The 15,774-nt window shown below is 43.5% G+C and overlaps 2 protein-coding genes across 2 annotated transcripts in view; one reads left to right on the top strand and one right to left on the bottom strand.

The window, feature by feature from the left end:
* Positions 1-1,656: 1,656 nt before the first annotated feature.
* LOC308142743 (sushi domain-containing protein 4-like) lies at positions 1,657-8,840 on the bottom strand. The gene is made up of 11 exons (XM_080513294.1): positions 8,680-8,840; positions 7,973-8,093; positions 6,487-6,678; positions 5,647-5,838; positions 5,350-5,541; positions 5,074-5,268; positions 4,735-4,926; positions 4,245-4,439; positions 3,286-3,418; positions 2,809-3,197; positions 1,657-2,707 (listed from the first exon to the last, which is right to left on the bottom strand). The coding sequence occupies exons 2-11, from the start codon at positions 8,067-8,069 to the stop codon at positions 2,682-2,684; spliced, it is 1,803 nt and encodes a 600-aa protein (XP_080369420.1). The 5' UTR covers positions 8,070-8,093; positions 8,680-8,840; the 3' UTR covers positions 1,657-2,681.
* Positions 8,841-9,050: 210 nt separating this feature from the next.
* fsip1 (fibrous sheath interacting protein 1) overlaps positions 9,051-15,774 on the top strand; it is a gene marked incomplete at both ends in the record, with an annotated part of 39,994 nt that continues 33,270 nt past the window's right edge. The window contains 6 exons of the mRNA XM_080512663.1: positions 9,051-9,209; positions 9,291-9,342; positions 10,682-10,836; positions 10,989-11,070; positions 12,055-12,164; positions 12,346-12,456. Coding sequence (XP_080368789.1) covers positions 9,051-9,209; positions 9,291-9,342; positions 10,682-10,836; positions 10,989-11,070; positions 12,055-12,164; positions 12,346-12,456 — 669 coding nt within the window. The remainder of the gene's footprint in view (positions 9,210-9,290; positions 9,343-10,681; positions 10,837-10,988; positions 11,071-12,054; positions 12,165-12,345; positions 12,457-15,774) is intronic.

Genomic DNA, 15,774 nt, shown 5'->3' with positions numbered 1-15,774 from the left:
ACATATTTGATAGATTTATAGCACGTAATCTGAGATATTCCAAGCCTTTTTCTGTGCGCCTGCCCCTTTAAGAGGTGAAGCAGAAACATTACTATCCTATCCCTACTATTAACTATTATCTTTCACCGGATTTGAGCTTGTAAACAAAAACACATCAAAACTTCAGGAATAGTGTGCGTAGAATTTTGTGAACTCTTCGGCAAACAATTTCAGCAACTGCGAAAAATTTCCCATTCAAAGCGGCTGGGTTGGGTGAAAACTTCAAACTTTTACCGGTACTTTACTGTCGGCAGCAAGTGGTAAGCACACAAAATGTAATCTGAAATGTTTCATACGTTTTATTACCTACAATTTTAAATAGACTACCTCAAAATACAAAAATATTGTACAAGTTCAGATGTTTAGATCATTTTTTTTCTAACCAGAGGCCTATATTTAGTGCAGTGAAATTCAATAAAGCATTACACCTTTTCATGATGTAGTTTTTTTGTATATTGACTTTTCATTACTATGTAAAATGAAATGTCACAAATGAGCACATAGCAGCTATCACTTTTAATTGTCAGGAATCAGGAATTCAACCAAAGACTTCAACGACTTGGTGCAGATTCTCGCAGCGTGGGAGTTTTGGGGTGTCAGTCACTGGGTGGAGGGGGCCACGCATCCTGCCACACTTCCTCTGCAAAACTGTCTGTTTTTATTGTGTGAAGACACAAAATACACACTCAAACACCAGTTTGTTGTCTTGTATCTTCTTACAGTTACGTTTCCTCTAAATCTTAGAATATTATTCGCCATTATTCCCCAAAGATCTTGAATCAAACACAGAAACAAGTTTTTCTTTGACTTCTCAGTGTTTACGTGCGAAAGACAGAATTCTCTGGTTTTATATTCACTTATTCTTGTGATCTGTTATTAAATCCACGTGTTGCACAACATCCCTGCTGGAAAAACATTTATTCAAAAATTCTCATATATAGAAGTCTGAGCTTTGTTCAATTTATAGGACAATGGCTGAAATATGTGGACAATGTAAATTGTCAGCTTACTTTTTTTACACATTGGGTCGTGATCGATTCTGACCATTTTAAATGTCATAAAGGAATAAAGGCAATAATATAGGTTTGAGAAGCAAACTGCAAATTTCTAAGAAATTAAGTTCTTACGCATCATCACATGTTCAACAGATTCTTTAAAAGTTATTCTAAAAAATACAACCAGGCAATAATTTCATAACTTATTAAATTACTCTAAAATGGTACGACAGTATTGCAAACAAAAATGATTACATCATCGGCATTATTACATTCAAAATGACAATTGTTACACGTTTTACAAGAAAAGTTATCTTACAATTGTATTTTTTTTGGAGAATTTTACCTATTTCTTGTCTCTTTGAGTCTAAAAAAACCTTTCTGAAAATTTGCAATACGATAACTTCTTTTTCATATTTGATGGACTCTTAAGAACTTAAATACTGTAAGTAGTCAATATGATTTTTATGATCAGTTACAGATCATCAAATATACCAAAGAGGCTTCATGTTGTGAGGAAGTTTGAAGGTTTTATGGTAATTTTCCTTTCAAAGGACTCAAAAAAACCCCCCCAGAAAACAAAGTGCCATTTGAACACCGCAAATAATATTTAATCCAAAACATGAGACCATAGAATATATACAGAGTAAACTTAACTTAAAACTTTTTACATATATTAAAATACAATCTGCACAAATCAAACTCTTCCTCAGTCCAAAAGTAAAGAAAAGTGAACACTGACATCACACTCATCTGTACACTTTTTTTTTTTTCTTTTTGAAACCTTTACAGTGTCACACTGAAACGTGCCTGCAGGAACTGAGACAGAAGCTGCGGAGTGAACAGTGCGAGCTGTGGAAGCATCCAAAGAAGCTGATCAACAGCCTTCTGGGCACAAAAATAAATTAAAACACTTTTCTTTTTTTTTTTTTATTATAGATTTCTTCTTTTTAAAATTCCCATTAAAAACAGGAATCTCCAAAGCAGCCTGAATAAATTAAAAGGATCATATTTTCTGGCGCCTGACGAAGCCACACACGATCAGAATCACGAAGCGGTGGAAGGCGTTTAACCCACATTCAGTTTGAAAAGTCCGTATTTCACATATTATATACCTGTGCATAGAAGTGGAAAGCTAAGGCCATTGGGGGAGGGGGGAGGGGTGGTGAGCACGGGGGAGAAAATACCTCTGGACGTGTGTGTGTGTGTGTGTGTGTGTGTGTGTTGGCGAACGCAGGCTGTGTGACGAGACGGTGATCGATCGATTCACAATCACAAGAGTCATCCAAAACAACAAGATCAATAACTGGGACGGGAATCTTCATGCATCTTTGCGGGAACGTGTGTGTGTGTGTGTGTGTGTGCGTGTGTGTTTAAAGGAACGGTAAACATGATGAGCTCCCAGTTTTGTCCGTGTGACGATGGCGTCCTTCGCCGGACGGACGTCTCATGAGGATGTAAACGTGTTATGTACATGTGGGGCGGTGAGATGAAGTCCTTTGCGAGGAGCCCGCTGCTGCCCCCCCCCCTCTCAGCCGGTTGGTGGGGTTTCCTCCGGGGTGGACGGCCACGTTGACAAGAGTCTTGCTCAGCAGTGCAGATTAGTTTTTGTACACCTGGTTTTGAGTCCAAAGGCTTCGGCGTGTTTCAGGCTTCTTTCAGCAGCGGCATGTCTGCGGAGGAAACGGGAGGTTTAACACGGGGTGTGGCGTGAGAGACGAGAAGAAAGAGAGAGAGAGAGAGAGAGAGAGAGAGGGGAGGGAAACGGCGTTACCGTCGGAGTAATCCATCTCAGAGTCCAGAGACAGGCTGTGCTGCTCGCTGCCTGCGGACGGCCTCCGCCGCGACGACGAGGCGCCCGCCGCCTCACCCGCCTGCTCTGCCGCCCAGGTGGAGGACGAGGGGGACGAGGACGAGGGGGACGGCGCCGCCGCGTGGACCACCGCCATCTCCGACTGCTGCTGCTTGGAGGATGCGGGCCGGGAGGGGCCAGCCTCCGGCGCCGTGGCGTGCTGCCCCTCGGACAGCACGATCTGGACTCGGGACTCGGGGGCGGAGGCCGAGGCGACGCCGCTGTTCACCGCCTCCTCGTACGACGGCAGAGTCACCTGGACGCCCTCCACCATGATGGAGACGGGCTGACCCGACACGCCCGGGTCACGTCTGCAGGCGGAGACAAACAACGGCGGCCGTCAGGACGGGAGCGTCCCGGTTCGCGGTGGGGGGGGGGGGAGGATGGCCGGAGACTCACCGATGGAGAGATTTGAGTTTGGGCTGCAGGAGCACAAAGAGAACGACGAGCAGCAGGACGAGAGCCACCGAGCTGGCCGTGGACGCCACGATGGACAGAGCCGGCATTCCCAGCGGCAGAGACGGATTGTGGTCTGTGGGGGGGACACAAAACGGTTGCCATGGTTACGGCATTGAGACGTAAACTAGGTCAGATGTCCTCCAGTTCAGTGCTTTTCAAAGTGAGGGCCGGCGGAGGCTTTTCACTCCCCATGAACAGTTTGATTGTTCCCGCAGGGGAATTCTTCTCACAATACTTCATGTATTTCATCAACAAAGTCCGAACACATCCTACTGTCCTGCCAGCCAAGCAAGTGGAGGGTGAAACTATTAATTACTGAAGGGAAACCGGAACTAAACTGGTCTCTTTTATGGAATTGCAAAAAGGAAACACAGGAAAGAAAATAATTAATAAATGTTCATGGGAAGCAGAAATCAGCACAAACATACAGCAGGATCGAGGAATATTTATTAAAAAAAGCCCAGAGCAGGGATCTGTATCTTATTTCCCACTAAGGACAATTCATCTGAAGCTGTAAAACACGTTTAAAATTCAATCGGAAAAAAAAAGTTTGGAATTCTGTCTTAACTTCGGTTTATCTTGTACCAGCCACAACATCTCATGACTCTTACAGAAGAAACTATTCTGAAACTATTCCACAAAAACAAGCAAATATTTAGGACCCGTTTACGCGACGCTTCAAGTGACAACTCATCATTTTTGCGTTTTCGTTTCAGGAAAATTTACACAGCAACTATTTGAATTCGACGAACCATCGTTTCTGGGCCACTAGTGGGTGCTGTCATTTGCTTTTGTACATGAAACACACAAGGACGCATGCAATAACGCTATGAACATCCAACGATGGTGGAAATGACGCAGATGTATCGGGTGCTGGCGAGGTTGGATGTCATCCTTACCGTCCTCCATCATGCAGCTCAGCTTCATCTGGCTGTCCCACACGCCGTACTGACAGGTCAGGTATTTATAGTCCCCCTTCAGAATGTAGCCTTCCTCGCAGAAATACTCGATCACGGTGCCGTGAGACAGCCGCTGGCACGGGGAGGGGTGGCACGAGTAGCCCCCGTTCTCGGGCTCGTGTGGAGGCTGGCACACTGCGCGGAAGGAGACAGGAAGCACAGATCATATTTCTATTGTTTTGAAGGCGGCGTGCAATGGGGAAGCGTGGTCTGAGGAGATCGACACTCTTGCGGAAAGGTGCAACACAGTACGACGTAATAACCTATGTTTCTCAGGCAAAATTGTTTTTTGTGATTGTGCAAAGAGACATCCATCATTCTGATGACACACGATAGATACACTAATAGTCATTCCGGTTGCTGATGCTGTTTAAATAGACGCAGCGTTTCCAAATAATGCAGTCAAAATTGATTTGAAAGGCGCTTTTACCGTCGCTGCGGAGACACCGGGGCGGCTGAGACGACCAGTCTCCCTGCGAGGTGCAGCTGAGCGTGCCGGGGCCGTCCAGGAGATAGCCCGGCTCGCAGCTGTACCGCAGCACGGTGCCGACGGGGAACAAACTCCTGTTGGTTTCTGTGAGGTTGGCCGAGCCGTGCTGCACCATGGAGGGCCTCACGCAACCTTAAGCAAAAGAAAACAGACCGTCACTGCAGGGTGTTGTCAGTGGAAGATGCTCACAAACTCTATATTGCCAAAAGTATTTGCTCAGCTCAGTCCAAGCCGTTATAGCTTCACGGGGTGTCAGTGTGCCACCAAGTGAACTTCTACCTTGGTCCATGAGGCAGCTGATGGCCATCGAGCTGTCCCACTTCCCAAACTGACAGGTACGGAATTTGTAGTCTCCTTTCAGCGCGTAGCCTTCGTCACAGAAATACTCGATCACAGTGTTGTGAGAAAACCTCCTGCACGGGGAGGGGTGGCAGGTGTACCCGCCGTTCTCCGGCTGATATGGAGGCGGGCAAACTGTGGAGACAAAAGCAAGTCCGGATATTAAGGTCTAGAAGCGCTCCCGCCGGTGTGACCGCCTTCCGTCTCCGGCCGTACCGTCGCTGCGTATGCACCGTGGGGCTCCGGAGGACCAGTCTCCCAGCGACGTGCAGGTGAGTATGCTGGGCCCGGCCGGCAGGTATCCGGGATCGCAGCCGTACTGCAGCGCGGTTCCCACCGGGAACAGGCTCCTGTTGCTGTCAGTCAGGTTAGTCGAGCCATGCTGCACCATCGACGGTCTTACACAGCCTGAAAGTCGAAGCAGCGATTGCATCAGTCACGAAGTCAACGTGGCGGCAAAGTGAGCGTTTTGCCGTGGCCAAAACCAGCGGCGACACGACATTTTGGACTGACCTTGGCTCACGCAGCTGGTCTGCATGGGTCCGTCCCACTCTCCGTCCTGACACGTCAGGTAGTTGTAGTCTCCGTTCAGGACGAAACCCTCATTGCAGAAGAACTCGATGATGGTACCGTGGGAGAACATGCGACAGGGGGAGGGGTGGCAGGTGTAGCCCCCGTTCTCGGGTTTGGAGAGGGGCAGGCATGCTGATGGAGGGAGAAAAATCACAGGATTCAATATTTTATTGTCTGTTATTTGAGCACGAAGTGCCACACGATGTTCGGATTGTTCCATTACCGCAGTGACACGTTGGAGGAACCAGGTTCGGTAGGGTTTGTTGTGATATAATTAGTTCTTTTCATGACGATTGCCGTCGGTTTCATTCACATGGATTCCTACACATGTTCATTATTAAAGGGAAAAATGTTGATTCCATCACGGGTATCCGACGTGGTGCCCGTGTGCACCATGTGAGCAGAGCAGGTTCTAAATATAGAGACCAGAACAAGGAACATGGCTTTAACTTTAAACTACTCTGGGAATTCCTAACAAGTAGTTCTTTGTGTTCCTTGCTACCCTGGAAAAGTTCTCACATTCTGAGAGGATCGCCTCTGAAACCAGGAGGATTTACTCTATTTTAACGATTACACTGTGGAAAGTGTCATCAGTTTAAGCCACCGGCACAGGGATGTAGTGGGTCGCACTCGCACCACTGTGATATAGGAAATTAATATGTTATTATTTCTGCTGCTGCAGACCATCAGCTCCAAGGTTGTTGGGATTGATTGTGTGGAAAAAAGTGCTTCATGAAATCGATATGTTACATGACAGAAGAAGTGGACAGAATCTCTCACCACCGCTGCGGATACAGTGAGGCGGGTCGGAGGTCCACCTCCCCGGGGGGCTGCAGGTGAGGATGCTGGGACCATCGGGGAGGTAACCGGGGTCACAGCTGTACTGCAGCACGGTGCCCACAGGGAACGAGCCCCTGTTGGTTTCGGTCAGATTCACCCAACTGTTCTGGACCATGTACGGCCTCACGCATCCTGGAGGGGGAGGGGGAGGAGGAGGAGGAGGAGAGTGGTGAAGCTTCTGGATGATTTCTGACCAGAACAATACAGAGAACCCGGCAGGACAGAACCACTGGATTCGCAACTGCTTTGAGATCATTTGTGGTGGAACTGTGGAGCTCCCTCTAGTAGTACAAGGAGGTAAATCAAATTTCTAAATATCTAATAACGTCAAAACAATTCTCAACTTGAGCTTTTCTGGCCACAAGTAATAAAAAAATAGATGTCTGTCAAATAAATGTTTTCAATTACTTTATCTCACAAATATTGTGAATTTATCTCAATTTAACACTCCATTCTTTCTTGCAGACCATGATTGCACTGTGTCTTTGGCAAAATGTGTGTCCGCTATAACAATAATAAATTGGAAACCACAGCGACTCCTCTCTGCCAAAAAGGTGGATTTGTTAAAGTCTATAAAGACGCCGTTACATCTGCTGCAGTTTCTCACTTTGTTGTTGGACCAGGGACAGTTTATAGACAAAACCACCAAGCAAACGGTAAAAAACTTAAAAGGAAACATTGATTTTTGAACAAACTTCAAAGTGGCAGATAAAATATATATGTGACATCTGTAATGCTGCCATGAAGGGTCGCACCCTCATTGCTATCAAAAAATCTTCAATGCCACACGGTCAGGGTGGGTTTGTAAAACATCCATAATGCAACAGCTACGTTTTTGGTAAATATCAATGCATTTTTCACCACGATGTTTCACTAGAATTGGCTTTATGTTGAGATTGTTTGTAATGTCCATAGAAATTGTTTTTTGTTTTTATGAAAACATAGACGTTTTGATCACTTAAACACCACAGCAAAGTAAAAGTTTCAATTTTAAATGTAAAGGTTATTATAGCACGACTTTACTGGTCTGACCCACTCAGGATGATACTGGGCTGCACGTGACTCCTGAACTCAGTGTTTTGACTCTCCTCTTCCAGGGATAAAGGAGGGGCCCGCAAATCTGTTCCTCGGTGGCCGATGTCCTGCACATTTTGGATGTCTCCCAGCTTAAGCATGCCTCAATCATCAACAACCTTTTTTTTTTTTTTTTAAACGCCCAATAAAGAACTCCTTATATTCCTAATGGTGCTAATGTCTCCTCTTAATGGAATCCAAGTACAAATCACAGGATGTCACTCTGACGTGTAATGAATGACATCCTGCTCCCCAAACTAATCTGGTGGTCCGTAGCTTTAGCATCAAGTTAAATTTGCGATCATGAATGTGTCGTGCACTGTCTCATGCACAGAAGCCTGGAGTCTCTCACCTGAGCCTTGCACGGTGGGCTCTCCGGTCAGTAACAGCAGCAACAAGAGGAACCGTTCAGTGGCTGTCGATATTGACTCTATCATTCCATTGCACATCTTCTCCTTCAGAGTCAACTCATCCTGTTGTGATGGAAACATCCTGTGATTACTGAAGTGCGATCACATAGCGGTAAACGGGCTCGGTGTGCAGACACCTGCCTGGTGCAGGTACACTGCAGAGCCTGGACAGCTGCCAGAGAAATGGGTGTGATAATGGGACGACCTGAGAGGCAACAACACGGTCATAATGCGAGCAGGATGAGTGTCCTCACAACATTTTATATGTGATCGTCTTTTTTTTTTTTTTTTAAAGCACCCGGCGCGCCAGCAATGTAGATTCCCCCAGAAAACAAACGATGATCTGGGTTCGGAAAGGCTTCCGTCTCAGAGGCTACACACCCATTTTCACTGCTTCCTCATTAGCAGTGGGAGCTGAATATATTGCAATCAACAGGCCCAAATAAACTCTTAACCCTCGGCGAATCGTGTTTAATGTGTCTCTAACATCTGGGGGGGGAAAACACCTCTCTTAATAAAAAGTCAATATTGAAGCAGACCAGGTTTTCATTGTGTGTCTCAGCTTCGCAGCGGGGTAATCAATATTAGCTTTGTTAGCATGCTAACGGGAACGAGACACGTAAATGACAGGTCGGGCAGCGGCACCTACCACAAAAACACTGCCTGGATACCCTCACCGTCGCTGCTGTCACTCTGTGGTGGACGAAGGCATTTAGCGTGACGGTGGACACCATAAAAGTGAGGTTTATCGAGGTTTTTTTTTTTTTTTTTTTTCTAGCGGCGCCGCGCTGCTCACCGCTAGCTAACTACTAGCTCGCCCCGCTACGCTAGCTGCTAGCCGCATTGATTGAAGCGTCAGCTGCGCCGCCTCTGGTCCGTACCGTCGCCATGGCAACCACGTGTCCATAGATACAACATCCGGAAATGGTCGCGTCCCTGGTTACCGAGGAGGAAAACCTTGACGTCGAGCAGCTGTAGTGACTTTTTGAGGGATTATAAATCATTTATGGAACTCGGACTATGGAGATCGTCAGAGGAAGTTTAGACAACATTTCTCGACCTGCTTCCAGCGAGCAGAAAGGACACCGCGTGTGTTCAGTGTCACTGCCTCCCATTGAGAGAATATCACCGACAACTCCGTTTTCTCTCGTTGTTTTGACAAACGATGCCCCCGATCAGGTATTTTATATTCCGTTCCTTTCCTATTTACTGAACTTAAGTTATTTGCACTAACATGACACAAATTGCTTGTGTATTCAGAGCAATCTTGAAGAAAACATAGAGGACTCCTCAGACAGATGTGCTGATGAAGGTAACTGTTTTTGCTTGGTGATCTAAAGCAGTGATTTCCAGACTTTTTATTTTTCTTAAGAGACCCAAATTCCTACCATAGTAGACTCAGCGACCCCCATCAAGTCCTGTACTATTACAAAAAAATTATTGAAGGAACCTCATAACACACCATCGCTGTAATATAGCCTCTTTGTTATATTCTGTAATGATCAGTTCCTTTCCCCTGAGGATAAACTGAGGATAAGCTCTTGGGGTGTTTGGTGGTCTGGTGTTGCTTCAGTCTGCACAGTTTCAAACTTTCATTCATCATTTTTCCGCCACATAATATGCATTCAACTCGTATTTTGTCCATTGCTGAAACATTATCCTATTAAACCTTTGGGTTTTTATTTGTTTTTTTTAATGGATTCCTTTTTCTTTTCAGCCTGACGCTCTGCTATTTCCCCCCTTACACCGTTTTGTGTTCATTGGAGAGACTTTAAAAAAACATTTTTTAAAATATATTATTTAAATAAATACTACACTTTTAATGTAAGCACTTTAGATGTGTAGCTATGTGACATAACGAGGTAAATGCTTTTTCACCTATTTTTCAAATGTACAAAAATGGGAAATTAAAAGGGGTTTGCGACCCTCCATGAAACTTGAGCCCCCATCGGGGTTGTGTCCCCCTTGTTGGAAATCACTAATCGAAAAGAGAAGTGGTGGTGCGCCAGGCTAAAAAGAAAGGTGAATTGATCCAAAAGAAAAATAAAGTAGTGTCCCAAGAAAGTTAGATAGAATTATGGATTCATATAGAAGCAATGGACGGAATTAGAGATGAAGGCACCTTTTGCAGTGAACTGATACATTTTATTTGTCAGCGTCTTTCAGGACATTCAAGGCCACTGTACAATACACATGTTAAAATACAATTAAAAAAAAAAAGTAAAAAAATAAAGACATAAAGCATTTGCAGGAAACCAACATTGTTTAAAATGAATAATTATTGTTCAGTGAAAACCTGGTGAATGAAAGTTTAAATCTGTAAACTGAAGCAGCTCCAGACCACTAAACACTCTGAGACGTTGTGTTAACCAAAATAGTTTATTAGAAGAAAAAACAAACAATACAAAATATTTCTCTGTTAATAGCACCTCAAAATGACTGTGTTGTATTCAGTGCTATATAAATAAAGTTGAATTGAATTGAACATATAATAAAGACATTGTATTACACATAAATTGTGTTTCTGTAGCACCTTCATTTTGTAATTGTACAAGGTATGGTGGGAGGGGCTCACATTGGTTTACTTGGACACAAATCTGGGCCCCGAAAGGAAAACATTGGGAACAATAAAATAGTTGCATTTCTTTTAGATGGTACTGCAGAAAATGACGAAGATCTTGAAGTACAAACAGCCATGGAGGAAATAAAGCGACTTGATGAAATTCTGTGTGCAACAACCAGCAAAGAAAAAGAAACCCGACTCCAGAGTAAAAAACTGCGAGCGCAGCTCTGGCGAGAACTGCTGGTGGGTATCATCAAGACGCGGAGAGAGAGAGAGTAAAAACATCACTTATGTTACACTTACTCAGATTTGTCTACTTCACTGTCCAATCTGTGACTGTGTTCACATTCAGTGTGAGATAGTTAATGTGTATTTTGTTTGTTGTTATTTTACAGCAGAATAAACCTGAAGGCCATTTTGAAAGTGCTCATGAAGCTTTGAACACACAACAGTTTTTGGCACTGGAAGCACTCACTGGTGAGTAGAAACACAGAAAGTGATTCAGAAATGTAGCAAATATGCAAATTACTCCCTGTGTCCCTTTGTTTTTTTTTGTTAAAATGTATGGCTCTATGATGACAAATTCTACATTTAACTCAATATCATTTTAAAAGACCCAAACACATTTTGCAATTCCAACGTCATGCCTTCATCATGCCAATTTTCCACGGAGTGAAATGCTTCCAAATGTATTCGAAGCAATTCAAAGTATCCAGGGTGGGAAATGTCCTTTAAAATGTTTTACAACATATTTGCTTCACTGATGTCAGCAAGTTCTCAGACGCTTGAACGTGAACTTTCGAGCTTTGAGTTTTTGCCTTTTTCCATTCATTTTTAATGTTGTTGAAACCAATTTGCGTGTCTTTTCTGTGTAGTTCTGCATAAATTAACCTTATTTTCCCTCCAAGAAGCAGAAGAAGAGGAAGATTTTCCATCTGTGTTTGAAACTCAGGTCCCCGACTGTGAGCATGATGCAGACGACCAGCGGTTGGAGCAAAGTAAGCTTTCACAAACAGAACTTTGCAGAAAAAAGATTGTACACTTGATGGCGCCATGGGATCAGAGAACTCACAGCTCTCACTTTTCCAAGTTGGGAGCTCTTCCACTCAGTCGTGCCACTCAATGAGATATTACAGCAGTTTTCCTGAAGTTAATTTGGAGCATTTCTTCCCACTTTGTGACTCATGAGCAATTTTCAGATCAACATTGTGTGTTTTTTTGATTATATTGATCTCAAGAGAGGAACAATTCTCTCTTTTTTCCCCCCTTAAAACAAATCAGCAGCCTGGAAACTGAGGATTTCAGTAGTTATTGTTTTGTTCAGACACATTAACAGATTGTTCCTGTGGAGGCCTGAATTAACATTTACCTCAAATAGTATGCATTCCAAACTTGATTTGATTTTACATTGTGAACTGTCAGACTGTCAGGAGTTAAACTGTGCCTCCTCTTTACTGACAGGTGAAAACAGGCCGGGCAGCTCGGTGGAGGCCTGTGAAGTCGGATTCAGCCCCTCTGGATCTTCCACAGGGAAGAAAAAACACAAGGACTTTGTCAGGAGGAACATTGAGGTATGTCAAAGTTCACGTCAGGCCAACAGCACAATGCTGGAATCCAACGCAAGTCTGTCAAGCAATTGTTTTTGTAGTGAGGGAAACAGCTGGAACTGTGTTAGGCAGAAATAAAAAATGCTGAGCAGATAATGATTTTCAATGTCCTTTTCCCCCTCCGGATTGTTATGTAATGCAATAGCTGGTGAGCAGTGAGGGGGGCCAAGTGCTTCTCACCAAGGCCGAGAAAGAGCGTCTGGCTGAGCTCCTCCGAGAAATAGAAGAAGAGGAAGAGGTCGGGGCCAGAGGAGAGGTAGGCCGACATAATGCTCTCAGAGAGCTCTTTTTATTCTCCCTCATGTTAGGGGTCTCTCTTCTTCTAAAACCAACTTCATGATCACATATGATTAAAACAAGTCATACCACTTCATTTTAAAGAGAAGTGCTTAAAGAGAAGTATTTGGGTTGTCCAATTCGATGACTCACAATTCTTCATTCGTGACACCCAAACATTCACTGTGTCTCAAGCCGGCCATCAGCACACACGTCACCAAGCTTGGTTGCTGCCAAATGACCATAATTAATCTCCTGTGGTGGATTAGAAGCTCGAGAAGCGAGTTTGCGTTCTGAAGTTTGCAGATGCAGGTTACCGCTGTGACTGTGACCTTTGACCCCTGGCTGCACCTTGGGCCCTAGGGCTCCTACTACGTGTACTTAAACTATAAATGAGAGGGTAAATTCCCCCAAGGAGATCAAAAAAAAAAAAGAAGAAAAAAAAAAGGTTAACAGGGTGTCAAATTGTATCGTCCCCTGAGGGAGGCATCGAGCTGATTCTGGTGGAAACGTTAGTAGTTTGTAGAATAGCTGCAAACTGTGGTTTAAGGACCACTCCGCATCACCAGTATCCTTTTCCTTTAGTGTTCGTTGCTTAAAAAAAGTCACTGTTGAGCTCATAAATGCTAATCCACAGTTTAATCACCAGTCAGTACAATCCCAGTCTGTAATCTGCAGTCATCAGTTTACTTCTGTCACGGTTGTTTATCTAAAAATCTCCACACTTTTACCTGCTCGTTATCGGTGCAGCCTCATGCAAAACACAATGTTGTTATTTTTTTATGCAAACATTACCTTCAGCATTTGTCAACAGATCTTTCATGAGATGATTTATTGAAATGTATGTCAGTATCTAACATTTCGTTTCATTACTTTGCATTTGAAATTGTGTTTTTAAACCCTTTGTTAAATGACTCAGCCGAGTCTTGGCTTCCAGAAGCCACATTGGTCAGATATTCATGTTTTGATGAGAGGCTGACTGCCTGTGGGCAAACGTTCCCAACTCCCTCAAAAGAAGTGCCGACTTAGAACAAGATATCAAATGCCGTGCGCGGCTCACATGGAACGCAGCATGTTATGGATCAATCTTATAATCAAGTTTCCACAACAATTCCCTCCACAGGGTTTCAGTAAAATCCAGAAGCCAGTCTCTTCCTCGCAGTGCGGGTGTGGTGAGAGCAGCTCAGGGAGTGAGATGTTTGTTTATCCTCTTAGGGTTTTTTTTTATTTTTTATTTTTTTTATCAGATACCTGGAGGAGTTGAACCCAGTCGCAGCATCCGACATTCAAGTGTTTTGCTTTTGAAGTTGCATCAATGAGGCCAGTTTAAAGTCAGATTGGATTAAACCTAAAAAAAACATATTTACCTTTTAACATGTGGTCCTATTTACCCTGACACAGACAGCTCTGTATCCGCAGGACATAGGCAGCTTCTTCTTTTTTTTTTTTTCATTTTCTTTTAAAACTCTGTTTACGATGTCTGCCTCCGAGAACAATACTGCAGTAATGATGGTGGCTGCTTCTAAACTCAGCAGACTTGCAGATGCTCTCTGTCCTTTTACTTCCTGTTATTGTGAGACATACTGGTCTGAATGGTCATAATAGAGCGAAGGCATGATTTACGTCAGGAGGACTTTGGCAGGGATGCACCAGCAGCTCTGAGGCCTTTCCACATTTCGAGGCAGATTCCTTCGGGGCTCGTCCAAGAAAAGCCAAATGCTCCCAACACTGGTCCTAACAAGCTGCACGGTTTGGTGTGGCTCTGGTAGCCTGTGGTGATAAATCAGGAGCAGTCGGTGACCTGGGAAACAAACTCAGCCTGCAGGAGAGAACACATTCAAATAAAAAAGTAGTAGGTCTCATTACAGGACTAGCAGACTGTACTTAGTCTTATTAAACACATGCTGATTTGATTGAATAAAAATGTGCATGTTTTATTGAAACAATGGGTCCCCTGCAGCTTTCATCGAATTACATATAAATAAATAGCTACTTCCTTTTTTTAAAGTTGTTTGCACAGCATGTAATACACTTAGTACATCATAATTAAACCAAAACACGCCAAGCATCATACTTCTTTTACTGTAGGAGCCTCATGTTGAGTATCTGAGCCCAGGCCAATCTGATTTTTTTTTTAAATATCTTATTTACAATCTCAATACTGCATGTTCTACTTTTTTAAAATGTTGCTGCTTAAATGTTGCCTTCTTTTATTAGTTTTTGACATGGTAGACAAAAATATTCTTGTAAACGTCTATTCTTAATCACATGCCAGTATTTTGTTAAAGTCTGTTTCTTATTCATACACAAGGTGTTATTTAATGTCATTGAGTGACACACCTGGAAGACCAGCATGATAAAAAAAAATTAAATAGCTTAATATAAGACAAATCAAATAACTGTTAGAATTTTTTTGAACATTATAATTGACATATGTATTTTTATGCATATTTCTTTCGAGAATCTCAATATCAGCTCCAAAACTGAATAGAGGAAACTTGAAGAGTGGATTGTGATCGACCTCTCACAGCCCACCTTCAGTACCATCGGGGTGCTTTTGTTTCCTCCTACGCTCCAACAATGTGTTGAAGGTAATTGGGGACTCTCATGGCCTGTAGCTGTGAATGTGTGTGGCAGCCTGTCTCTCTCTGTGGTTGCCCTTTGACCCTTACAGGGTGGGATCTGCTGGGATCGGCCGCAGAGTTCAATAAGGCTGCATTTAAGATCATTGGATAAGAGTAGAAGTACTCAAAGGTACTGCTTTGTTGCAGTTACCATGTCATAGTAAACACTGGCATGATTAAATCATTCTGTACTTGATCATTTATTGTTGGTCCATCAAATAACTCATTTTCTCTTATGCAATGTCTGTAAAGTGTTCAATGTGATCCAAGGGGACGTGGATGAAGTCTGGGATGGCAATACTCTGATCCAAGTAAATCACTCCAAGCTCAATTGAACACAAATCAATGTCATATAAAGAGTGTGCATCTGTTTTAAAACTGCTGGCTCTGTATTGTTCTCCACCCTGTTAATAGCCCCCTCTGTTTGCTATTTGTTGCTTTGCCAGTTTTCTTCAGCTCTTTTCTTTGTTGGGCTTTAATCTTTCTTGGCCTGACAGCCTTGTAGAAAGTTGTTATCTCCCCCCTGGGTTCTGATGAGCTCAACTCCCACCACACTTCCCACAGGATATGATGGAACTCTCTCTGGACCAGACAACTGCTTTAAGACGGAGGCAGTTGTCATTGCTTGGCACTTGATCTATCCATAAGAGAATACCAAGAGCAATCGTCAGACT

Source organism: Blennius ocellaris (genome assembly GCF_963422515.1).
Source record: "Blennius ocellaris genome assembly, chromosome: 17".
Classification (NCBI taxonomy): domain Eukaryota; kingdom Metazoa; phylum Chordata; class Actinopteri; order Blenniiformes; family Blenniidae; genus Blennius; species Blennius ocellaris.
This window is presented reverse-complemented; position numbering and strand designations above follow the sequence as displayed.